Consider the following 26297-nt stretch of genomic DNA (forward strand, 5'->3'; position numbering starts at 1 on the left):
CTTTCAATAGAGATTTTAAAATCAACTTGTCTATGTCTAGAAGAAAACCCTGCTAAGGTTTTTATTGCAATTGCATTAAATCTGTAGACTCATTTGAGAAGAAGTAACTTAAGTATGTTAAGTTTCCAAATCCATGAACTCAGCATGTCTCTCCATTTCTTGAAATCTTTTTTTGCTTTATTTCACTAGCACCTTATAGTTTTATAATTTTTGCTTTCAATTGTCATGCATATCTTAAATAAATTAAGATACCAAAAAAGTCTATTACTTTAACTCAAATAGTTATTGCTACTCTTTAAAATTCACTCAGTAACTTTCCCTTTGCTGTTTCTACCAATCTTAAAATACTGTATCTTACACTTTGTACAATCCTTATTAGGCCCCTACATAGAAAGATAAACCTTAGCCAAAAAAAAACAAAAACAAAAAACACCCCAAAAAAACACCTTCATAAATATTATCCTTTTCCCTTGCTCCTTTAGATTGACTTAGACTCTGCTAAGTTAGAGGTTGCATGACTGTGGTAAAAAAGAACTTCATCTTTACTTTATTTATAAGTTACTTTGGCAGTATTTTCCAGTGGTCAGGTAGTGTTGTGTTAGAAAGCTATGCCAGCAGCTGTGACTGTCCTTTGGAATCATGAAGACAGAAGCCAAAAGAAAAATGGTGTGAGACGAAGCCTGGAAAAAGCCTAGGTCATTGATGATAATGTTAAGCCACCCACCAAATCCTAGGACCACACAGTCCCAGATGTCCTTGTCAGTAACTGTACGTGTTAGCATGGCTTGAGCACAGTTATTCAGGAATTTGGTTACTTGCAGTTGAAAGACGTCCTGATAGAAATAACTGGTGTGGCTCACTCTTGCCTACCATTCTCTTTGTGCACCCCACCCTTCTTATGTTTTAACCCCAAGGGTTGACATATCAGGGTTTTTCTGGAATTTCTCCTTTGCTCTTACTTTTTCTCCCAGGCTGGAGTGTCTTCCATTTTCCTTCCTAACTTCCCTCGTCTACCAATCTACCTTCACAGGAAGGTTCCAATCAAATGTCATTTCTTCTAGGAGAACTTTCTGACCATGCATACCTTCCCAATGCCAGCTCACACATACGTGTTCACACACACACACACACACACACACACTTTTCATCTGCAGAATATTTATCGTAGGCACTCATGCGATGCAGCATATGGCTAAATGCCACAGCAAAACCTGAAGTTTATTGAGTGGTTATTTTGTGCCAGCCACCAGGATGAGTACTTTCTTTGCTTTGTCCTTAATCCCTATGGAAAGTTTAGGAATTAATTACTCTTATTGCCCTCATTTTACCAAGGAACAAATCAGGTTTAGAGAGGCTTTAGCAAGTTTCTCAAGGTCACACAGATAACCATTGAGGAGCAGAGCTATAAATATTCCAAACTAGGTCTGACTCCAGACCGGAACTCCTGTAGGGAACATTACACGGAAGTGAGTATGTGTGGCACGGAACGTTGCTTTGTTTTCACGCTACTGCATCTCGTGAGAGGAAAGACGGTCTCGAATTTCATTGTGTTCTCTCTGTGGGCATGTGCCTAGCACCGAGAGACAGCGACGGGCACCAGTTAATCAAAAGGCAGTCATCCTCTCGGAGGGCCAGAGCTCCCACCTGCTCACCCCCAGCACTGTCCCAGGCCCTAGTTGAGGTCTTCTCTACAAACACACCTATCTTTATTTAGCCTTTGGCCACCCCTGTCAGAACTGTGAGAAGCTCATTCTCACTATGGTGTTAGCAATGGACAATGGCTGTGGTTTCCTTCTCTATGTGTATTTCTTAATGGGCTTTTGGAGAAAGTGCTGTTGAACCCAAAGGAAGGGCTCTTTCATGGTAAGACTTCAAGTATATTATGAGATTCTTGAAGATAAACTGTGCTTCGAGAAGCATTGTTTGAACAAATTATGGAAAGCTGGTTGTTGGAGTGGGCAGGCTGGTGTGCAAGCAGCTGTCTTTTGAATATGAGAGCATTTCATTCTCTTCAAGACACATGAGGCTTTTTGACTGATTCCTCACAGAGAAGCATCCAGATACTTTACCACCCTAATCTCCTTTTTCTGGGTGAAGTATTATAAATTTAAAAATGCCACTGCCTTCTCCCCACTACCCATTCAGTAGCCAGTGTTGAGGTTTCCATAAATACTTAACTAACTGCCATATTTTCTTCTAAGTTCATATTCATTAAGCAACTGTAAATGAAAATTAAATTCATTATACATAATTAGGTGTAGCAACAATGGTAAAAATACGTGTCCATACTAGATTTTGTTGATTTGGAAATATAGGGCTGAATTTTAAATTTGCTATAGAAATAAAGTAGAGCATGGTTTCTCAAACTTTTCTGATCATAAAAATTTTGGTGGATACTTATTAAAATATAGACTTCACTCCAGACCTTCAGGCCCAAGAAGATACTCAATGAGAAAGAGTTGGGCATACTGAACTGGGGTAAGTGTTTCAGCCATCCTTCAATGAAGATTTGGCACTTTGACTCTGGGACAAGCCACTTCACAAGACCATGGAATGAAAAACACTTTTCTTCTATTTCCCTACTTGCCCTTCTTGCAAAAAACATTATGCCAGCCACTGTTACATGCTGAGAAAACAAAGATAAGCCCCAATTCTCACTGGAGAGTCAAAGACAATAAACAATTATACACAGTGTGTTAAGTGTTAAAATAGAGATAGTACAGGATACTATGCATTTACAGAGGAGGAAATGCCTCGTCTGAGTAAGGCAAATTCCATCTCTGTAAAAGTGAGGTCATTCCACATAGATGATGTATGAATAAAGACTCAGAGGCTTAAAGAAACCTGGTGTTTTCTGAGCTTTTTGAAATGTCTGGCATGGCTGAAGCTCAGGGTCAAGTTGGGGAAAGTGGGGGAGGACGAGGCTGGCGAGAGTCAGGTTGTGAACAGCCTTACACACCACCTTGAAGAGGTTGGACTTAGTCTTGTAGACAAGAAGGTGCTGTTGGGAAGAAACCTAGCTATCCCAGCACTTGGTATAAAACGACTTCAAAATATAAACTTACAAGAACACCTTAGGACTGGATTTGTTCGGAGCTAATATTCTACCACAGTCAGTTTGGTGCTTTGTTCATCTAGTGGGGACACCTCTCAGCTGACATCTTACAAAGAAGCACGATGTGCAAAACAGATAAAAAGGCTGCTTTGGTTGATGCAGGAAGCTCAGCCCCATGACGGTGTTCCTGTAAACACATGGTTCTAGGGAACAGTTTGCAAATCAAAGTTCTAGACTCTCAAGAGACTGAATAATTGAATGGATATTTGGAATCCTACTGTTGAAGGGTAGCTTGAATATTATCTTTGAAGAAAGCCCTTCAACTATGTCTAGTATAGCTTCTTGTGTGCAGCATCATGCAGGAGATGCTCGTGGCACTGGGTCAAGTCTGCCTAGGTATTAACATTTCCAGTGAAGGAAGGTACCCACATTCTCTCCTGTAGTTTACCTTCTGCTGAAGCAGCTTCATTCATTAGCAACTTGTGCTTTATGACAAGTAGGCGTTTTTATCCAATTTAAGCAAGGTCTTATGGAATAACCAACCCAATAGTATAGCGATCATGTCAACTTCTATTCACTTTTCAGTTTTCTTCAATCTTTATTTAAAACAGACCCTCTCCCTTGCTGGGTCTCCACTCTCCTACATACATGCATTCCAATATGTCAGTGTTGCCTCTTGAAAATGTGATCACCAGAAAGAGGCTCAAAATTTCTTTCCCTACTTCTTGCCTCCCATCACTACAAATGCATTTATGGAAAAGTGCATTTATCATGAAAGGGCCTCACCAGGGACTTGTCTTGTTAACATTACCATAAAATATATCAAGCAGGAATATCCATGAAACAGAGGCAAAATGGCATTAAAATGCATGTTAAGTCAGACATTGACTCACTATCTGATGGAATGCTAACATTTAACATCATAACGAACACTGATATATTGTCCTGATTGCCATTTTCTGTGTGTGTTGCGGAAAAAAATAAGAATCTAGAAGAACAGTGAGAGAACGTAGTAGAGACTCGATGTTTGTTGAATGAATAAAGTGCAAAGCCAAAATGGCCATATCTTTAGTTTGGGGAGCTCAGATTTGTTGAACTCAAGGGGCTTCCAACTTTGAAGAAATACAGGCAGTCAGGCAGGGCAAACTGAAAGGTCTCTGCTTAACTGAGTGTGACAAGGGGGATCCAGTGAGTGGGACATGAAGTAGTCCAGTAAAAGTGTGAGACATTTTAGGAAGGCCATCCCCACCATCCCTCCTGTGGTGCTGGCTTCATGTTGGGGCCCTGTTTTCAAGACAGAAAATTGGATGGGTACTAAAGTTGATTATTTCCCATGAATGTGATGAGCTGGGGGGCGGGGGAAGAAATGTTTCAGCACAAGATCACTCTGGGGGCTGTAGTGTCACCATGACACTGTCTGGGCTGATGACATAAGACACTTCCACTTTGACACTCTACCCTAAGCCATGCCACTGTCCATGTACAGGGATGTCCCCCACCTCACCGCTTTGTTCCCCTCATCATACAAGTTTAGTTTCTGAAGATTTTTCTTTCTTCAAAAATATTTTAAAAGAATAAAAGTAGAGAATACTTTGGATAAGAAATATTGCCAACCTAAGGTCGGTCAAATCTAGCTCTTACTCCTTAAAAAGCTAGATGACAAGTCAGCACTGAGTTTGAACCTCTCAAGAGGTAAGTCACCTTAGGGGAGGGTGAAGGAGGGGACAGGAGGCTGTTTCTGTGTGTGTGTGTGTGTGTGTGTGTGCATGCATGCGTGTGTGTGTGTGTGTGTGTGTACAGCCAAAGGTCCATTGGCATAAATAACTCAAAAATCCAACAGTTTCTCCAAAAGTGAAGGAGAAAGCTCTAATAACTGATGATCTGCCAGTGTTATCTTTTTTGGAGAAATAACTTCAGTTCTCCGTTGATCTCTTTGGTAGACTGAGCTATTCTGAAAAAATATACAGCATTACTTTCTTAACTACTGACCAGAAAGACGAAGCAATACTCACATCAACTCCTTATTTTAATGTCAAATGTTTATTTCTATGCCATAGTTGCCTCAGCACAATTTGTAAAAGAAAGGAATCCCCCCAAACGAATTTTCTTCTTCTTCTTCTTCTTTTTTTTTTTTTTTTTTTTTTTTTGGGGTCAGGATATTTTCTCTGCAGTTATAAGAAAGAAAATAAACACCTCAGTATCAGAATTACCATTTCTTTCACATCGTTCTAATAGGCTGCATCTAAATATTTTCCTTGGATGTCATTTTTTAAGGATGGAAAAATATCCACAGGAAAACATGTTTGTAGTCATTAAAATGAATTTGGGATAGTCTTTGTCAGAGAATATATCTAGAACATCTTTGTTTTGGTACACTATATCACTAATTGCCATATTCTTTAATTATTTAATGTCACAAGCATACTTTATTACATAAAACAAAGTGCACTGAAAATGAACAATGTTAGAAACAAACTGGAATCTGGTGTATCTTAAATCTTCGGGTGATTAGATATTAGCCGAAGTGCCAGAATACAAATTTCATATCCATACAAATGCAACTCTCTTCTGTGATGAAAATGCACTTAGCAGCTTAGTTCTTTTCGCTTTAGCAGACAGGGCATCCAATACAACTGAAACAACCTGATAACAATTTTTGTTTTTCAATAAAAAGGAATGCTCTGGTTTCTTAACTGGCTCCCACATTCGAGGGAGCCAGAAGATGGCATTTGCTCTTTTAAATACATTTCTCTTGTCTGATTTGAGACACAAATCCACCAAGATTCTTACAGCGGAAGTAGGCACCCACCACACCTTACGTCACCAGGACCTCGGAGAAGCCTGGTGGAGTAAATCTGTGATGCGTGGTGTGGGCCCAGCACCTAGAAGAGAGCATGGTGGTTGTGAACATAACTCCCTTCAGCAGACTCAGTGAAAGGATGAGAGTTCTTTAAGTTCATGCACATTTTATTGAGTAGTAATATAAAATGCTTTGTCTTTGTCATTGTTACAAGTGCATGCTTTGATTGCCAACATTTCAGAAGTCAAATTACAAAGGCAAGGCTTTAGGCTGTAGTGAATTACTTGGGCACTTATACAATTGTTAAAAAATATGAATGGACTTTTGTTGTTGTTTTCAGAATGAACCAGTTGTAACCCGTAACTGATATACAAAGGGAAAAAAGTGAAAAAAGTACATATTTTGTGGCACGTGACAGAACAGAACAAAAGAACTAAACCGTGATGACATTAACAGTTACCATGCATTTAGAGTTTCACATGTAACTACAAACTTATTTAAATTTCACAAGGTTTGCTAAACATGCTAACCATCTATATGTGCACTGACAAGCTTATGTTAAAAACTTTTAAGAATACTCTCCCCTTTAGATTTTTTCAAAGCTTTTTTGATTACAAAATTTCAAAGGCATTAAGCATTTTAGAGAATATAAAGTACGCCAGTATACATATATTTCCAGTATATGTCAGACCACTAAGCGCATTACAGTCCCATACAGGCCGATACAGCCATTTTTTTTTCTTAAAAAACATGCATAGGCAGATTTTTTTTTTTTTTACAGAATATAGATGCTTTATCACTGTACTTAATATGGTGTCTTGTTCACTATACTTAAAAATGCACCACTCATAAATATTTAATTCGGCAAGCCACAACCAAGACTTGATTTATCAACAACGAAAAAAAAAAACCCTAAATATAAACAGCAAAAAAAAGATAGATGTAATTATTCCAGTTTTTTTAAAACTTAAAGAAAAGAAAAGATATTCATTGCTAAATTAATATGATAAGTGTTTATATGGAAAGAAGGGCATTCAAGCACACTAAAGAAACCTGAGGTAAGCATAATCTGTACAAAATTAAACTGTCCTTTTTGGCATTTTAACAAATTTGCAACATTCTTTTTTTTTTCTTTTTCTGTTTTTTTTTTTTTTTGTTTTTTAAGACTGCCTAATTCATTTTATAGCCATTGTCTGACAAGAGTAGCAAAACATTATCAATAAATAGTCCTTATTTAGTTTGTACATCATTTTGTTAAAAATGTTTGATGTCATCCATTTTTAGTGCTGCAACTGTAAACGTACAATAGAGTAAGAAATTAGACAAAGTTTTCATGTCCAGTAACATAATAAAAGACCTTTCATTAACCTATCTAGAAGTCCCCAATGCAGTAGGAAAACATGTTCATTCCCCTAACATTGCAGTATATACTAGCGTTAGCTTTCTTTTTAAAGTTTTTTTTCCTATAAGCATTTTTAAAAGGCATACCCCGAAGAGGTGTTTAATCACCACCCCCACCAAAATATAGTTTATTATCTCTCTCCCTCTTTTTTAATGATAGTGTAAACTGAATCCATTTCCTGGCCCCCAGAGCAAATAAGCTACCATCAGAGGCAAGAACACCCAACTGCTGATAGGCAGCAATCCCCATCATGCCCTGCAGCTCAAAAAAAAAAAAAAAAAAAAAAAAGTGAACAGGAAGTGGTCACTGGATATTGCTGCTATTACTGCCATTGCTGTCCGTGCCGTTAGTCTCTGAGGCGAGAGCCTTGTTGATGGAGTTAAGGTTGGCGTCAGAGGGCATGGCATCTCTGCGAGGTGGCATCCTCTCGTTAATTCGGTCTAAGCCCTTGGCCTCCTCGAAGCTAGTGATCTTATGTTGTGGTGAAAATCCTTTGATGGCTAAACAGAAAATCATTTAAAAAAAAAAAAAAAAAGAGGAAAAATTAGGTTAGCCGGAGGAGAGCAAAGGGCACAGCTTTGCATCAGGTGAGGTTAGAGATTTCGCAGTGAGTGAGGGGGAGTCCTTTAGTAGAGGACAAAATGACGGGACCTGAACACAACACAACAGACTCCTTACCATACCCGAAGATAACCAAAAGGTTTGAAAACAGCCAATGTCTCTTGCCAACCAAAATGTCCTCTTCAAGTGAGTAAAATGTACATATCTCTGGGTCTTCATGAGACTTTAGATCAACGAAATCCAAAGTGGATAAGTAAGGAAGAGGGTTGCTACCAGGGACAGGTATCTAGACTGAGCATCAACTGTCCACATCATGAGCATGATTACTGCATCAAACACCCTCACCTAGACAGACTGTAACACAGCTCTATTTCTGCTATTCCCCTGCGCTAACGGCAAATTCAGTAGAGTCAGGTGAGCTAGGTCTAAAAGTCTAGCAGAGGGCTTTAGAGTGGAAGCTAAGAGGAGCTACAAGATGAATTAACTTTGGGGGCGTTGCCATGCCATCTCAGAATCCCAGAAAGACCTTCTTGGTAAACAACTCAATGGTGGCATGAAGAAAAAACAGAAATTATAAACTCCTGCTTCTCCAGCTCATCTTTGGAAGCAAGTGGAGCGGGTGATAAGAGGAACTCAGAAAAAATCATGAGGATGAAGTAGAAAAACGTTGTCTGCCCTTCAGCAGCAAAACATGATGTTCAGATCAAACTGATGTTCACCTGGTATCCGTTACTGCCTAAATCAAAGAAAAACTCTTTCTTAGTGGATCAGTATAGATATAAGTAAAGTAACGGTTCAAGAATAAGGGGAAAATGCCTTTCATAACTTTCAGCAAAAATGACAGGATTGGTTTGGGCCCTTTTCAGTGAAAGCATGGAATTCTCAAGAGGCAGTATGGATATTTGAGTTTTTTCATTAATTAACCCTTAGTGTGCTCCCGAGATAGACAAGGCATTTGTGCAAGAAACTTAAAGATTTCTTTAGTCAGTGCATGCACCAACCAGTGAGCTGAGAATAAAGTACGTAAATGGGCAACCAATGACATCAGTTTGCTTTACTTCCTGTGATGTGCAAGCCAGATTTCGAAGGGCCAATCACCAGTGCTGAACTGGGCTGCATCTCCATGGCTGATCAAGGACAATCTCATGGTACCTTTATCCTCCCCACCTTATATGGTGGGGGGTGGGGGGGTGGGAAGGCAAGTAGTTTCTAGCTGAAACGTTGCCAGCCAGTTCTACAGAAATGTGCAGTGCCTTTTATTAGTATGGATGAGAGTCTTCAAAGATAAACACAGTTGCTTCCAAACTCATTACATGATGAGAAATAGTGTGTTACCCCTCTGCACTTTAAAGGTTAGCAAAATGGTGATTAGTCAATTATGAGAGGAAGAAGATGGGGAAATGGGGAAAGACCAAGGCCCAAAGCAAAGCCTCTTTAATTCTTCTCTAAATTGGTAATAAATTGCCAAATAATAGAGCTGTCTAATGAGCACCCACCCTGAAAACGCAATTATTTTGAAGGACAAAATAGTGGCACAGAGTGGTATTCTATTCTTTTTCTAAGCCACTGTGAATATCATTTCATCATAATGAATAAATGCAAAAGTTTGTCAAACGTGGTAATTTACAGAACGATTTTATTAATTTCAATGGCAAATGAAGAGGCTCTAGGTTTTAAAAGCCAATAGGCTGAGAGCATAGAGATTCAAAATCTAGCTAGAACGATGGATGTGTTCGGAATGGGGCTCCATCTCTACTCAAACTGTCTACCCTGGTACCGAAGAACGTGCTCTGCTGTAGTTGCTGGTCAGACAATGGGTATTAGCAATTTACATTGGTAGTATACTTAACACAACACAGAGTCACAGAAACCACAGAAAACAGCCAAACTATCCACAAGAATGCACACGGCAGATTAGAATTTGCCAAAAGGAATAGAGAATTCCCACGTAAATAGCAGTCGATTCACTGCTATTTAGGAAGCAGTTGTATTTTCTCTTACAGGGCTATCATTTCCCCTACTGTATCCAAATCATATGCAAATTCAACAGTCTAAAGTGGCACTTTTCACATCGTTATCAAAGGACCATCCACACACAATTTTGGGAAAAATAAAAAGTGATCTTGCAAGAACAAAATACAACTGAAGAATTTTGTTTTAAAGGGGAACTTCAAATTATTCTTTTTTAAAAAAAATTTCCAGAGGGTATGGCGGGGATAACATTAAAAACGATTTTGATGCGCAGTTCTCTCATAACTGTGTATTTTTTAAGCCCTTGAATTCAAAAGTAGTTTCTAGAGGGTCAATGCAGTTGTCCTTGAGTAGTGCTAGGGCACAGTGGGTGATGTACAGTTCTTGGTGTCCTCGACAGCACCTAGCACAGTACCTGATTCAAAGCAGACAGTCAACAGTCCGCTGAGTGAGGACTGGATCATCACTGTTCTCGTAATGGCCACTGCCACAGCCACTGGGTATCTCTGAACTCTTTATAGTATCTTGCTGGCGCTAACTGTCCTACAAATACCAGTAGGTCAAAATTTGTAAGACTCACAGAACTGTTGATCTCATGCACAGCTGTCTCATGTTGGGATATTTCTTAGAGACATAAATTAGTGTTGAACTACAACAAAGCACTATTCAAATGAACACTTTTTTTTCTTTTTTGCCAGAAACTTCTGAAGACTAGAATTAATAAAGCTATTTTTCTTCTCTCCTTTTCAGTGCTGACTGAAAATGATTTGAGGGAGGGACATGGTTCAGCTCAAGGAATATTATTTTATGCGATATTTGTCGAAACAGCTGCCATAACCCCCACCCCACATCGTTCAAGATATATAATCCTTTGGTTTTCTGTGACTATACTAGGTTCGTTGTATATACGAAGTCAAACATAGCTTTAAGGGAAAAAAAAAACAAACAAACAAACCATAAAAGGACATTTTCCCCTTTAAAGCAAGAACATTTTGGTTAATACTGAGCCACAACTGTTAGCCCAACACCCACACACTCTGTACAAGCTACAGCAAAATAATAATAATAATAATAATAATAATAAAATAAAAAAAAATGAATACACCCAGCAGAGCCCTTATCTGTTGCAGGTACAACAGAAAGGGGACTGGCCAATTTACCTTCATCAGCCTCAATAGCCTCAACAGTAGCTGAAGAGAAGAAAGGGGGTGCAAAATGAATGAGAAAAATGAGCAGAGGATTTTTAATTCTAAGAACAAATCAGTGACGTTCAAGGGAGCTCAGAGTATTAATGTTCCTGTAAGTGCTGGATTCTGGCACAGACAACAAAACGGAAACGGTATAAAGAAAGGAAAAACACAACGAAAATCAGTCTATTTTATGAGCTGGATACACCTATCTGAGTGAACTGGTTTTTGTTCCTTAATAAATGACAAAATGATTAACCCTTGAGGAACACAGGACAGTTTTCTTTTATTTAGATGGAATCGGTAAGAGACTAGGTTACTCTAAAATGTACACCTGACACAGAAAGGACAATAAAACCACTGCTATGCCTGGTGATTTAGGATTTTAAAATGCCAGACAAAACGGCAGACCTCGAAGCAGTGTCATAACATCAGTGGCATAATTCACACTATTCAATATTAAATAGCGAGATTCCTAGTGCAGCGGAAAAGTGGAGTGTGTGTGTGTGTCTGCGTGTGCGCGAATTCAGAGGAACAATCCAATCAATGCATCAAATACAACTTGATGGTGTATGTAACTCTTCAAAGACAAACACCGAGCATGTCTAGAGTGGTGAAGGAGAAGGGGAAAATGGAGGCAATGATGTATGGAGTCTGGACTCCCTTTGCCAGGCAACCCAATTTAAAGTCAGTTTTCCTTCCCGGAATACCATCTTTGGAAATGAAATTCCTGAAATGCTATAATCAACTGGTAACATGTCAGTTGCAGTAAGAATTCTATCAGCATTTTAAAGAAGAGGCAGTTTAAATACTGAAACCTCAGCATATTTCAGAGGCACCACTTTAAAAGCCCATTGCTTTATCAGCAATTTTTATAATAAGGTTAGCCTCTGTATTCTCACTAGTACACATGTATGAGCCTTTCCACGTTATTAAGGCTAGTTGATATTTCCCTAATTAAGTGCTAAAATGCAAAACTTCTCTGTAACTCCAAAATGTTTAATATTAAAATTCTACCCCTTGACTTTAATTTGCATATTTCTTATAATTTGAAGTTGTAAGACTAGAGAAACAGCCAAATGTGCACTACAATTTCCTTACAGTGCCTTCTAAATCCCTTAAGATAAAACTGTAAAATGTTTACCACCATGGAGAAAAGCTAAAGAGTAAAGCTTTAAGCAGTTTCTTCTTTTTGACAATTTGAAATCCAGACAGTGGATTTTGAAATTGTTTTAATGTATGTGGTTTAAAATATATAGTGAGTTTTCAAGTTCTCAGGACTAATGGGGTCCCAACCCTTATGTCTATTATATGTGTGTGAGTTTGTGTGTGTGAGAGCTCAACACAGAACAACATGCACCATTGGATTTAACAGAAAGTAACAGAAAAGGAAACCGAATAATCTCAGTTAAAATACAGGTGAAAATCTAGAAACAAAACAAAGAATTTTAAGAACTTAAATAACTTAAGTTCAAAAATAAAGCAAAAAATCTGGAACCGCACCAGCACCAACATATCAGAAATATGCACTGCCCATTATTAAATATATCTTTTCAAAGTAAATGTGGCACACAGTTTCTGATAATACACCTGCTGTACCTTAAAATGTGCTTATCAGAAACTATGCAGATTTCAGTCAATTAGGTAGGTTGCTGTGCATTTTGTGCATATAAATGATTCATTTCTGTTCACTTTTTAGAAAGCATGTTTATTTTGGTGGGAGAAGTCTTGTTTTTTTAAGTTATCAAAATTATTTTTAGATATAAATCAAGGGGAAATGTACTTGGATGTATTTTCCTATCTTCATTTACAAATTTGTGACTTTTTGTGGGAACTAAGACATTGATTTTGGAATAAATTCATATGAAAATAAAGAAAATTATAGTGATGCTGAACATGGCTCTATGTAGCAGGGGTGTGCCTAAATCAAGTAACCAACCGTAAGAATAGATTCATCTTCTAGATTGAGGGGTAAAGATGGGGCGGGGGGCGGGGGGCGGGGGGAAGTACACACACACACACACAAAAAAAGATTCGGGGAAAGATATGGAAAAATAAGCAAGAGGCTGAGATTAGTTTTCAAAATGTTATAGCGTATTTCTGTTTTACTGAGTTTTATTCATTGATTTAAAATCTAATCTAAATTTTCATAAAGTATTATTAAAATTTGACTCTAATTAATGGTAGGATTAGTTAAAATAGCAAGACAAAATTAACAAACATAAAAGAATATATAGTAACTGTGATGTCTGATGTGGTGGCCACTAGTCACATGTGGCTATTGAAAGCAAATTAATAAAAATTAGCTAAAATTAAAAAAATCAGTTTCAGTTCCTTGGTTTGTACTTGCTATATTTCAACTGCCCGATAGCCATATGTTGCCAGTGGCCTCTGTACAGACACAGAAATTTCCATCATCACAAAAATTTCTACTGGACAGCACTCGTCCAGAAAGCTACACATTTTAATAATAATAATAAAAATCTCTACATTAAAGGAAATGTTTTCATTCTTTTCTAAAAATAAAATGTGGTTATATATACTCAGTCTCTTATGTTCTGGATGGAGAAATCAGAGAAAAGACACATAGGACTCCCAATTTCTACTCAAGCAGGTAGCAAAATCACCCTGTTTAATGTTCTTCCATTCTCCACTACAAGCTAGACCGTAACGGATGTGTATTTATGTGAGTGTTTATTTTTTCAATCAGACAGCCAACCAGAACATTTAGCAAAAGCGTCATAAAAAAAAATTGTTTTTAGCAACATAAAGGCTCAAAGCTGTCCACGCTATCACGTGTGTAGACAAACCTAAGTGAGTCGTCTCCAGGCGGGGGCTGACTATGCGGTTAGGGTGTACATGAGTGGATGGCGGGCGGCGGGGGAAGCCTGCGTTCCAGGGAAGAGGGTGCTATTCTGTCGGACACGACTGGTCAAACTGATGTGGGGTTTCAGCCCTTCCTCCCGCTGAGAACTGAAGACCAAGGCCAAGGCCGAGTTCAAATGGATGAATGAATCAGGCTAACAACACCCTGGACATAGATGCCCGGGCACACAGTCCTACCGATACCAGTGCGCCTGCTTACCGCTTTGCAGGGTCTGCTTCCCTCCAGAAAGCACTCCGCTGGGGAGCATGCCCGTGGGAGTCAAGCCTTTCAGCGTTAGCACGCTCTCACTCTCTTCTCTGGAAAGGGACAAGGGGACAGAAGACATTAACTTTTGTTTTCTTTAAAAAGAAAGAAAAGACGTGCAGAGGGGGAGAAATGCATACTAGAAGTCACATCTAGGCTCTCCGGATTTTATTTTCCTTAAAACATAGTATGTATATACTTTTAAATGTTTCTTTCTGAGAGTTAGAGAGCAAGCAGGGGAGACGCAAAGAGAGAGGGAGACAGATCCCAAGTAGGCTCCATGCTGTCAGTGCAGAGCCTGAGTTGGGGCTTGAACTCACGGAGGGTGAGATCATGACCTGAGCCAATGTCAAGAGTCAGACGCTTAACCGACTGAGCCACCCAGGAGCTCCTAAACATAGTATATTTTTATACATTCATATAAAAGTAATGTGTCAAAGCATAGTTGCTCTGATAGAGTTTATAATTATATGCTTGTGCAAGTTCAGCCTCTTCTGAGTCCTGAATTCACATTTTCACATTTTGCAAGCAGGCATTCAGGATATAGAGTGTTTGCTGGGCACCCTCTGTTGATATGTTAAATATGTTAAAAATGAGCCATGGAGAGTTCTGAGGTAAGTTTTCCAGCCAAGGCTCAGCCCAAGTAAGTGCAACTGACTTCTCTTGGGAGAGAACACCAAAGAGTGTATATATATATATATATATATATATATATATATACACACATATGAGAGATTTTAAAAAACTCCGTGGTTTATGGATTACAGCACCTAGCAGGTACATTCAGGGCCTATTAAGTAATTTTGACATCACATCATGAGCACACAAATAATGACAACCAGACAGTAAAGCAACCGGTAACATTTCCTACCTTTTCTGTTCAACAGTCTCTTTCCCCACGGATTTGCTAATATGACATTATTGTATTGCTCATCGTGACAACTGTTTTACAGTCTTACGGACATCATCATTTCGATTATATTTATTAGCCACAGCACTATTAATCACTTTGACTTACTAATAAATAACAATTATTAAATAACCATAAAACGGGAATAATACACATAGCAGAATAATTCCACATAGCAGAAACTGTAATCCTACATAATCTGAAAAAATGTTATTATATATATATATACACACACACACATAATGTTTACAATATGTAGAACTACCAATGCCACATTTTTACGAAGATGTCTAAGGTGACCCAAACAGAATTCTTTTTTAAAAAGTTTATTTATTTATTTTGAGAGTGAACGAACAGGGGAGGGGCCAGAGAAAGGAAGAGAGAATCCAAAGCAGCACAGAGCCCAATGCAGGGCTCCATCCCAAGAACCGTAAGATCATGACCTGAGCCAAAATCAAGAGTCAGATGCTCAACTGACCAAGCCACCCAAGCGCCGCCCCCCCCCAAACAGAATTCAAAAGTTATTCCCCCAAACCTACTACTTCTGCAGCCTTTCTTCAACTTCATCCTTTAGTTAAGCTTAACGCATCACCCCTTCACTCCTATCCTCTCTCTTTCTACCCCCCTGCACCTCCACTCAATCAGCACACCTTGAGGGTAGAGCCCTCACAGTATTTTCAGGATCTTACCACTTCTCTTTTTAAGACAGCTTTATTGAGTATAATTAACATCCCAACATTATTCATCCATTTAAAGCATCTGACGCAATCAATTGTTTTTAGTGTATTCACAGAGTTGTGAAACAATCACCATAACCAATTTTAAAATATTTTCATCACCCCAAAAAGAAATCCCCCCCAGTATCTGCATGGCTCACTACCTCCCTGCCTTCAAATCTCTGCTCAAGCATCACCCTCTAAGTGAGGACTTCCTTTAGAAGCTACTTAAAATAATATTCACCTTCTATTCTCCCTATCTTTCCTTGCTGATTTTATTTTTATCTAAAGCACTTATGACCCCTGAAAAACTATACAGTTTATTTATTCTCTTGTTTTTTTAAGTATCTAAACCAGAACAGCACTTAGTACATAGTCCCCATTCAAAAAAACATTTACAAAAAGAATGAGTAAAAGGAAAATAGAATGGAGAATGGCAGTGTTATCCACATTTTAGATTTCTATATCCTTTACTACAGTTTAAAAATATTAGGTTTGAGATGTTTACAAATCGTTGTGTACCCTCATACAGGTATTGCAACCTTTTCAGGCTTCTGTTGTCAAACCAGTAGAGGTCACATAAAGAAAAAATATCTTAAATGCTAATATATGGATTTGGAAATTGGGAGTATCTCTAAACAAATGAACTGGGTGGCTCAGTTGGTTGAGTATCTGAGTCTTGATTTTGGCTGTGGTCATGATCTCATGTTCGTGAGATGAGCCCCATGTCAGGTGCTATGCTGACAGTGTGAAACCTCCTCGGGATTCTCTCTCTCCCTCCCTCTCTGCCCCTCCCTGCTTGTGTGCGCTCTCTCTCTATCTCGAAATAAACATTTAAGAAATTAAAAAAAAAAAAAAGAAATGAACATATATTTTTCTTTGCATTCATATTCACAATCAGGCTTCTTGTACCACCATTCCCATTCATTCATTACACTTTAAAACTTTAAGCTTCGCAAATTCCTTTCATTTCTCTCTTCCTTTGTATCTTTCCTCCTATGGCCTAATTTGCTCGGATTATTTCAGTGGCTTCCAAAATGTCCCCCCTGACATCAGTTAGTCATCATGTTAATCAGTCTTCACACTGCCAGGAACATGGGTTAAAGCATGCCTCTCATCCTTTGAAAACCATCCCATGACGCTCAATGCCTACACACAGAAAACGAAATACTTTACCGTGCTATGCAAGCCTTTTCAGGATCTGGACTCAAAAACATTTTCAGATCCACTTTTCCCTAGATTCCTCACTTACCTTCATGTCTTGCCACACAGCTCTTCTGAATTCTCAGGATTCACTGACCATATCATTCAAGTCAGACACTCACTAGTACTGCTCACTAACTGAGTTTGCACACGGTGCTTTGCTGCAAGGTTGCCATGTGGATTACTGTCAAATGCATGCACCACGAGGCCTGACACCAGGCACTTAGCAAGTGCCCATAAAGCATTGCTTTTAGGACCCAGTGACTGTGTTCTTGATGACTTCTTAGCCTTCAGGCATGCCTTTACCACAATTCAGCACCTAACGGAATCCAGCCTATCCTTCCCAGTATTCGTCTTCACTGTCAACCTCTTCACGAACGTTTTTTTTTTTTTTTCAGGGAACAGAAGAGCTCCATGGAGCCCTGTCCTCTTCCACAGGAGAGCATCCCTTCATGTATTTAGCACACGTTTCATTGTCTTAACTTAGTTTGTTGTCAATGTGTCTGTCATTCCAATTCGGTATTTGTTGTGCCTAACTCAGTGTATCGTACACATTGAATACCCAGTCATTACTTACGATGCTTACTTACTAAGCTTTCTCTGGCTATGACCCCCCTTCATTCTTCAGATTTAGTATAGATGCTTTTAATATAGGAAAGCAATAAAATATACCTTGTTTGTATTTTCCATCAATGTGTGCAATCTCAGTCAAGTCACTGATCATCACGGGGTGCAAATGGACCATTTCTCAGACGGATACATCTTAGGTATCCATAGGCAGCGGACTGCAGGGACTTTGCAATTTTAAGACGTAGCTATGATTCTCCAGCATGGCCCCTCCCACCTTCATGTGGTTTGAAGACTAACATAGATGGAAACCAAATTTTTATATTAAGAAAGGCTTCTCCTTTTTCCTTAAATATACTTTCACTTGGAAATTTTGGAGCTGTTTGCTTCCCCTTCAGATGACAAAAATAAAATAGTGTTTATTTGTAAATCTGAGGCATGGTAAACAAGCAAGTGACAATGGAGAGGTAGCTGTCGAGCTTATGATCTTCACATGGTTTCCTGCCCCCACGGGACACTTTCCCAGCCACACATGCCTCCTTGCTGGTCCTCAAAACTGCTGGTTTCTAAGAATCTTTGCAGTTTTGCCTTAAACATTCTTACCTCCGTATCTTCATGAAGATCACCCCCCCACACACACCACTTACCACTCAAATGCTATTAATTCAGAAGGTTCTTTGTTGGCCACATACTGAAAGAAGTGTCTCATCTCCCACTTGCCATCCCCTTGTACTGCTTTTCTTCTTCAAGGTACCTAATCAGCGCTTTAAGTTTTATTGGATTTATTACTGAATGAATGAGGGAGTCCTGAAAATTCGGTCAGGGATAAAAAGCCTTGGAGCAGAGGCAGCCTCATTCATTAGGCTGTGAGGGGGGCAACAATGCTCTATTTTCAGCTTTAACACGACTTTGCAGAATTTGGCTGGCCAACACAGAGCTATTGTTGGCTTTGATTTGGTGTCTTTAAGAAAGAGTGATATTGCTTTTCATCTTTGTCATGGCTCCCTGCTTTTGGCATCGAGCTGTTTAGTTATTCTTTAGTGATTCTACCAGGAGTGCATTAGAAATAACAAGGAGAGAAATCAAAAGGGCCCATGTAGCTACTCTGGGAGGAAAAATTGAGACAAATATTTGGCAAAACTTAGGTTATGAATCATACAACACGGAAATGGACTATTTCTCAAGGTATTCCTATTTACCCTTGTAGATGAGTAATTGTGAATTGACCACATACGGCTCACATATAAACATATTATATTTCAAAGCAAATTTTTTTTAAGAGAAGTATGAGTTACTTTGTTTTATCTAAGAGTAGATAATAGAATTTATATATAAAGAAAAGTGTAGTTAATTCTCTTTAGGAAAATACTTGTTTTCTAAACGCCAGATCAATAATAACATGATTCAGGATCTATTTAAAAAATAACTACTACATGTGAATTGTAACATTAAATAGCTATTTTTTCTCTCTCCATGATTCATTAGAATAATATATGTTCACATGAACAAGCTCTATGGTAAATGTTCATTTCCTAGAAATCTAGTGAAGTGTACCTGATAAATTCATCTTTTACCACAGAGCCAGAATGAAAAGTAAAATGAATTATAACAGCTTCCCTATATCACTACAAGTTCAACCTATTGTGTTTTAAAGTCCAGCAGTGAACAGGATGACAAAACAGGAATCAGTCCATTTGGTGGCTTTCTCTACAGAAATAATTTGGTATATTTCAGTTTGACTAAGATAGGAATGAACAATTCCATTTAAAAGAAAAAAAACCTAAGGAAAAGCAAATATTTTCCAGTAAAATAAGTTACGAGATTAAAGTATCAGAATGCTTATTAAGTGACACATAAGCACATTCAAAACAGAAATACGGGTACGATGATCCCACCTGAGAACTGAGAACACTCGGGCCATTTTGCCTATTGCTCGGATCTTGTTCCTTATCACCTCCTTCCGGGCTGCAGCTGTTGCGCCTATATTTTAAAACAGAATTAAGTAGTCAGTGACCTTTTATCTAACTGTAATTATCTTACAAATTTAAAGCTACAACCGACTATATAGTAAGCCAAGCCATCTCTGCATACCGCACCCCCCCCGAAAAAAACCACATGGATTTATCTGTGAATTAATTTTATTTTACTTTATTCAAGTTTATTTATTTACTTTTGAGAGAGAGAGAGAGAGAGAGAGAGAGAGAGAGACAGGCAGAGACAGGGAGAGAGAGACAGAATCCCAAGCAAACTCCACACTGCCAGCACAGAGACTAATGCGGGGCTCGAACTCACAGATGGTGAGATCATGACCTGAGCCGAAATTAAAAGTCAGACACTTAATCAACTGAGCCACCCAGGTGCCCCCTGCGAACTGATTTTAAAAACCTATGCATCTGGCCATTAATACTTGGATGTGGCTCTTGAGAGCTCCCCAAAATGCCAAAAGCAACTTTTGAGATTTCCAAGGGGGCGGGGGTGGGTAAAGAGCTGAAAAATCATGGCGCTGACAGGGTAGGTTCCTACCCTCCTCTTCTAATGGAATTCCCTTCTCTTCTGTTTATACAGAGACCGTGTGTATTGGCAGGAAGAATCAAGTGAGTCACCAGGATTTTCTACTCATTTCCGGACCTCTCCATGCTAGGAAGACTACTTTAGGAAACTGTCCTTTGGAAAGTTCTCTCTTGAAGTGACTAGGGAGTGTCAACTCCCTAAGTTCCCTGAAGCATCATGTTTGTTATTTAACCACCATAAAACATTTGTTTACGCATTTGATACTTTTTCATCTTCTGTTGGTTCCCAAATTCTAGAGGGAAAAATGGAAAACTGCCAATTTGGATTTAGTGAGAGATGGTGGCACATGGCTTGTATTTTAATACTTATGTAAAAAAGTTACACATAGGTTTGTCTGAGTAACTTTTACCACTTACTCCATTTTCCAAATGAAAAAAAAAAATCAATCTACGTAGGTTATTACTACAAACATTATTATTATGTTTTGAAAATAAGCCTGTATGGGTTTAGTGAATCCATTTTTTTTTTTTTTTATTAAATTCCACAAGCATGTTTGGAGAAGTGTAAATCACAGGAAAACATCTCGCTTAAGATTTTTATAATCCAAAGTAAAGGGGCTGAGATACCATTTTGTCCATTATATGGGTCTTCGTAGAAAATGTTAACACAAGAAGATTGTTTCTCTAGTTCTACTACCATGAACAGAAATACAACAAAATATTCTTCTCAGATAATATCGGGAAGGTTCCTAATCCAAATGAACAGTTTAACTTGCTTAGAGACTGCAGTCCATGGGTGATCATTGGTGTAAGTTTCATCTTTTAATCTGAGATACGGACAAGCTTTCTGACCTTTCTGGAAGGAGAGATTTCTGCTTTTTCTCTTAGAGGGTTTTTAAGAATGTGATCTGGAATCTTTTGCATAGTTTGATCAGAGTCAAACAATTAATCACCACCCTAATATTTCTATACGAAAGAAAACTCACATCAAAACTCATACCATGTTGAACTGCCTGGGGGAAAAACCTCTGCTTTTCTTTCCCCCCAAGGAAAATGAACACATAACGGGCCACTGTCTTCTCCTGAGTAAGAGAAGAAGTGATATTAACGCACACCCATCTCACTACCCATGGGTGTTCCCCACAAGGTATGTACCCAGCGAGCTGGTTTCTTCACTTTGTCTTCCTGACCTGAAAGCCTTCAAATAGCCCATATACCAGGCCAATTCTTTCTCTCTTGTGGCAATCACATCATGGTAGGTATCTCCCAACATACTGATTGGCAGAACTTACTATAGCCAGTGATTCCGCCTGTAGATGAATAGAGAAAACCACTCTCCAATCCAGTCTTTCCAATGATGAAGTGAAACCATGGATTCTCATTCACTAAGTTCCTTGAATTATACTCTGTTTTCCAGAACATTTGAGGAGAAGATAGGATATGCACTGGATCTCTGCCTCAAACTTTATCCTGGGTTTCTAACAATTTTTATTACCTATGATTTGTAATTAAGATTCTTTATACAACAAATCCTGCTCTGGAGACCATCTAAAAGTCTAGGTTTTTGTGCCTGCATTGTAGGTAATTTATGCTCAAGAGGCTACTAAAGAACATGTGTTAAGAAAAAAAGTGTGATGGCAATTAGTCTCCTTAAGGCTTTTTTCTTATATGTATTTTTTTCAGTTATATTCTTCTCTGAGTCTAACACTGCTATTCCTACTCTATATTGACTATTTCCAGTCTGTTTGACCCAGTGCTCTCAGAGGTCATGATGAGTTAAGTGAGGGAAAAGATTCTGACCCTCTCCAACACACAGTATGGCCAGATCACAAAATCCATCAAACAGACACAAAGAATGTAAAACGTGGGTGAGCTCCAAAAGTGGCAACTATATTTAGAAGCACAGTAAGAAAAGAAGCAAGAAGGACTGGTTAGAAACAAAATTGTACATATTTAAGAGAAATGAGAAAGGAAAAACATAAAATAAAACAAGTGAAAACTATAGAAGAAGGATAATTTCCCAGAAAATTTTCAATAAAGGGCTTGCAAAAACCATAAGCAGGGCCCTAAGTTGGAAAGGGAGGGAAAAAAATTATATAGAGCTATCCTCTTCAGCTCAGTGTTAGTGGATTCTCAGAAAAATGCTCAAATAAATTCTGAATTTTAAATGTAAAATGAGCATTCTGATTGAGCCATTTTATCATTCCTTATTTTTTTCAGATCCAGTGATTTACTGAAGAGCATGTAACCAGTATTATACTTTGTGCAATCACAGTCGTGCTCCTAATAAATGGTGATGCACAGCGCATTACGGCAGTTTTCTTTTCCTTTTATTTATATTCAAGTTACTTAACATACAGTGCAGTCTTGGCTTCAGGAGTAGAACCCCACGATTCATCTGTTACATATGACAGCCAGTGCTCATCCCGAAAAGTGACCTCCTTAATGCCTATCACCCATTTAATCCATCCCCCCAACCCAACCACTTTTCTTAATGAAGAAATGCTATCTTTTTAAAATTTCTCAATAACACAGATAAGTAAAAAGCTTTACTACTCCTTTTATAAAATTGGAACATACTTACTCAAAAAATCAAAATTAGCCTAATCATAAACAGCATAAAGAGACATACGAAATGAATATGTCTTGAAGTTTTATCCTGGGGATTGTTTTCAATATTTTCCAAATATTGAGAATCAAAATTAAACTAATGCCAAACTTTGGTAACCTCACAAAAATGTAAAATACTCAAATAGGGACACTTGGGTGGCTCAGTTGGTTGAGCATCCACCTCTTGATTTTGGCTCAGGTCATGATCTCACAGTGGTGAGCCTTCTTGGGATTTTCTCTTCCCCTTTTGCTCTCTGCCCCTCCCCCTGCTTGTGTGTGCACTCTCTCTCTAAATAAATAAATAAATATTAAAAAAAAATAAAAAATAAAATACTCAAATAAAATAGCTGAGTTAATATGTAATTGAACTTAAAGGGACTGAAAAATAGTGGGGTAGATTTAAGTTCAGATACAAAGATCCTTGTATACTTAGTAGCATTATTCCTGATTTCTGGCATTTTCCAAATGCAGAGCCCCAAATTGGGCTCTGTGCTGATAGCATGTAGCCTGCTTGGGATTCTCTCTGCCCTTCCCTCCTACCTGCTAACACACTCTCTGTCAAAATAAATAAATAAATAAATAAAAAAGAATAAAAAAAAAAAAGAATATAACATTTTAACTTGAAAGTCTAAAACTGCAAGGAACATTTCATATGTTTTTAAAAAATTAGTCATTTTAAGTAAAATTACATTTTGTGTTTCTATTCTAGTAATTCCCACTTCTTTTTTGAGCACTTCTCTCTCTACAACTTTTAACTTCTAATCTTTCATGCCTGGGGTGTTATGCTACTCTATCCAGAACCTAGGCAATCGTGCATACTCAATTTTCCTCAAAGTGGAAGAGGCTAATGTACAGACCAAGGGAATCTTTAAAGACTCACTTTCAACACGTGTCTTTTCTGACCTTAACTTGGCACCTGGCCGACTTCTCATGAAGTTTTAAAGGCGTCCATGCCAAGCCAAGCGGCTTGCTGAGTGAGTGCTGTATCCCCACAAGGTGGATTTCAGCTTCTAAGGGGACTGGGAAACTGCAGCAGCATTGTTGCAATGAGGGGCCCGGCGCTAGGGTGAAGAGAGGTTCTTACCACATGGGACACCCGCCACACGTCACAGATGCTCCGCATCTGGCTCACAGCTCCCACCCATTGAGCTACTACAGCAAATTCCTCAGTGTTCACTGAATTAGAGAATGTGGGAAGTGCTGGATAGAACACAGTTTATTACCAAAATCATGTATTTACTAGGTGTTCTGGTGAGTCTCTCCCATATAACCTTCTATGCGCCAACCACCAGCAACAGAAATATGGATTAAGCATGATCTCTGCTTTAGGAAATCGCGTGAACAATGACAACAGAGTGTGACAAATAGTGTGCGCGTAGCAGTGGTGTGCCCGAGCTGGCTTGTGTCCACTAGTGAGAGTAGATGGAGGGCATCTCTTCTTAACTCCACGTTGGTAGCCTGAATCAGCGGCAGGGAAGAGGTTTTATACTATGGAAAGCTACAAAAGCCACAAACTAGGGCCATTTCTCCCCTGCAGGAAGGGTTGTCAAACATGTACCAGCACGTCACTGAAAGTAGGTGTTCATTGCCTGGAGGCACGAGAAAAAAGGTCACTGAAATCATGACAGTTGAAGGATCTTGAGGGATAAGTAAAAGTGAGAGAACAAGGAGAACTGGGTCTTCTCCATAGAAGGAAGACAATTCTTAAACTTTTGGAGGCCGCAACAAGCCATGTTGTGTTGAGTGGTGGTGAGAGGTCTGGTGTGAATGGAGCCGGGCATGCTGGGGTGAGGCAAGGTGAGAGGAGAAACAGGGGCTCCCCGGACCAACCTGTTAAGGCGAGCACATACTAGCACCCTTGCAGTAGCGATTAACAGAACTTACTTTGTCACTTTCACTTATCTACCAAAAAAAAAGAAAGAAAGAGATGAACTGATGGAGAGGTAGATAGATATGTGACAAGGCAAATACTAGTAAAACCTTGGTTTGTGAGCATAATTCACTTCAGAAACATGCTTGTAATCCAAAGCACTGGTATGTCAAAGCAAATTGCAAGAACCATTGGCTGAGTTGTGATCATGTGATGTTCGGCGTTATGTACTGCTCGTTTGGCAAAACACTGCTCGTTTATCAAGTTAAAATTTGTTAGAAATGTTTGCTCATCTTGTGGAACACTCGCAGAACAAGTTACTTGCAATCCAAGGTTTTACTGTATAATCAAATGTTAATTGTGGAAAGTCATGAGTACGTGGATATTGACCATACAATTGTTTCAACATTCTTGTATGTTTAAAACATTTCATAATAAAATGTCAAAAAAAATAATATTTGGAAGAAGCTTGGTTTAGAGAGAAAAGGGAGCAGCTTCGAGAAGCAGATGTCTCCATCCTGCCCTTTGTGTTACATGGGGAATGGGTGAACTTGCCAAAGGAAGCAATAAAGAAAAGTTCTCAATGCAGCTACATGCAACCCATCCCTTCTCCAAACCGCTCTAGGAGAAAATTGACCTGGTAGGTTTTGTTTTATATGCCCAATCCAACAGAATCTAATTGCTTTCAATATCTTTTTGTAATTGTAAGAAATGAAGATAATGAGCGACATAAAATTTTATACTCAAATGTCTCATATATTTTCATATTATTAGAATGTGAAAAAGTTCCTTTTCATAAAAAGCAGAAAAAAGTGAGGTATTCACTCTTTAATGTAAACAGTAACAGAAATTCTCCACTTCATTATTAAATGGGCCTCAGTTTTTATTATTTAGGTTTCTTTCTTTAAAGGCCTTTTAACTAATATAAATATATTCCTAGCATATATTTTTAAATAAAATATGTTATGTACGAAAGTGCACATATATACTAACATTTTGCACTTTTTCAAAGGAAAGATATTTTAAGAACTACATATTACTAGTAGGCTTTAAATCTGTAACTTTTAAATTTAGATTCTAACAAACTAATAGAGGTTTGAAACACCACCTTTCCAAATTTGTTAAAAGCTAACAAAGTTTATCTATTTAGGAAGTTTATTCTATTTGAACGTAAAATTTTTATCATGTTTCATTATTATTAAGCAGAGTTTCGATGTACCCTCCAGATACTATTTTTCATCAAGTAGAGCAATTATTGAATCTGAAAAAAGGCTATTGATGGAATGAAGCATGAAATGTTGAGATTAAAAAAAAAAGTATCTTGTGTTACATTAAAAACAAAAACTAGTTAGGTTTTCATCCAAAATCAGCACATTTGAAGTACAAGATATAAAACAAATAAGAGTCATCAGATGCCTCTAAATACCTTGCATAACTGTTTTGTTTTGTTTTGTTTTGTTTTGTTTTACAGATGAAGATGAAACCATAAGTATACAGACTATCTTATTTAGGAGAATACATGTCCCAAATTGGCCCCTATAAAGCTAGGAAGGCAAACCATGTGACATAATCCCTAAACCTTATTCTTTCTTGTCTTTTCTTTCCCTGACCTAGTTTAGCAATAACAAATCTTGAGCTTCTATTTGCCAACAAAGTGATGCTATCTAAAAGTTATTTAGACATCCACCTGCTTTGCCCTTGGCCATGAGTGTGACAAAGGGCTTTACTACATTTTCCTACACTATGCCAGGCATTTCAGTCCTTGGATTTAGGAACAGCACCATAAGCACTGAGTAACTTAACTT

At 38.3% G+C, this 26297-nt stretch overlaps 1 protein-coding gene across 1 annotated transcript in view; it reads right to left on the bottom strand.

The window, feature by feature from the left end:
• Nucleotides 1–5125: 5125 nt before the first annotated feature.
• PPP3CA (protein phosphatase 3 catalytic subunit alpha) overlaps nucleotides 5126–26297 on the bottom strand; it is a 327227-nt gene continuing 306055 nt past the window's right edge. The window contains exons 11-13 of the mRNA XM_049630940.1: nucleotides 19398–19482; nucleotides 14062–14159; nucleotides 5126–7757 (exon numbers count right to left, since the gene is read on the bottom strand). Of these exons, the coding sequence (XP_049486897.1) occupies nucleotides 7561–7757; nucleotides 14062–14159; nucleotides 19398–19482 (380 nt within the window). The 3' untranslated portion in view covers nucleotides 5126–7560. The remainder of the gene's footprint in view (nucleotides 7758–14061; nucleotides 14160–19397; nucleotides 19483–26297) is intronic.

The sequence above is a fragment of the Panthera uncia genome, chromosome B1 (genome assembly GCF_023721935.1).
Source record: "Panthera uncia isolate 11264 chromosome B1, Puncia_PCG_1.0, whole genome shotgun sequence".
Lineage (NCBI taxonomy): Eukaryota > Metazoa > Chordata > Mammalia > Carnivora > Felidae > Panthera > Panthera uncia.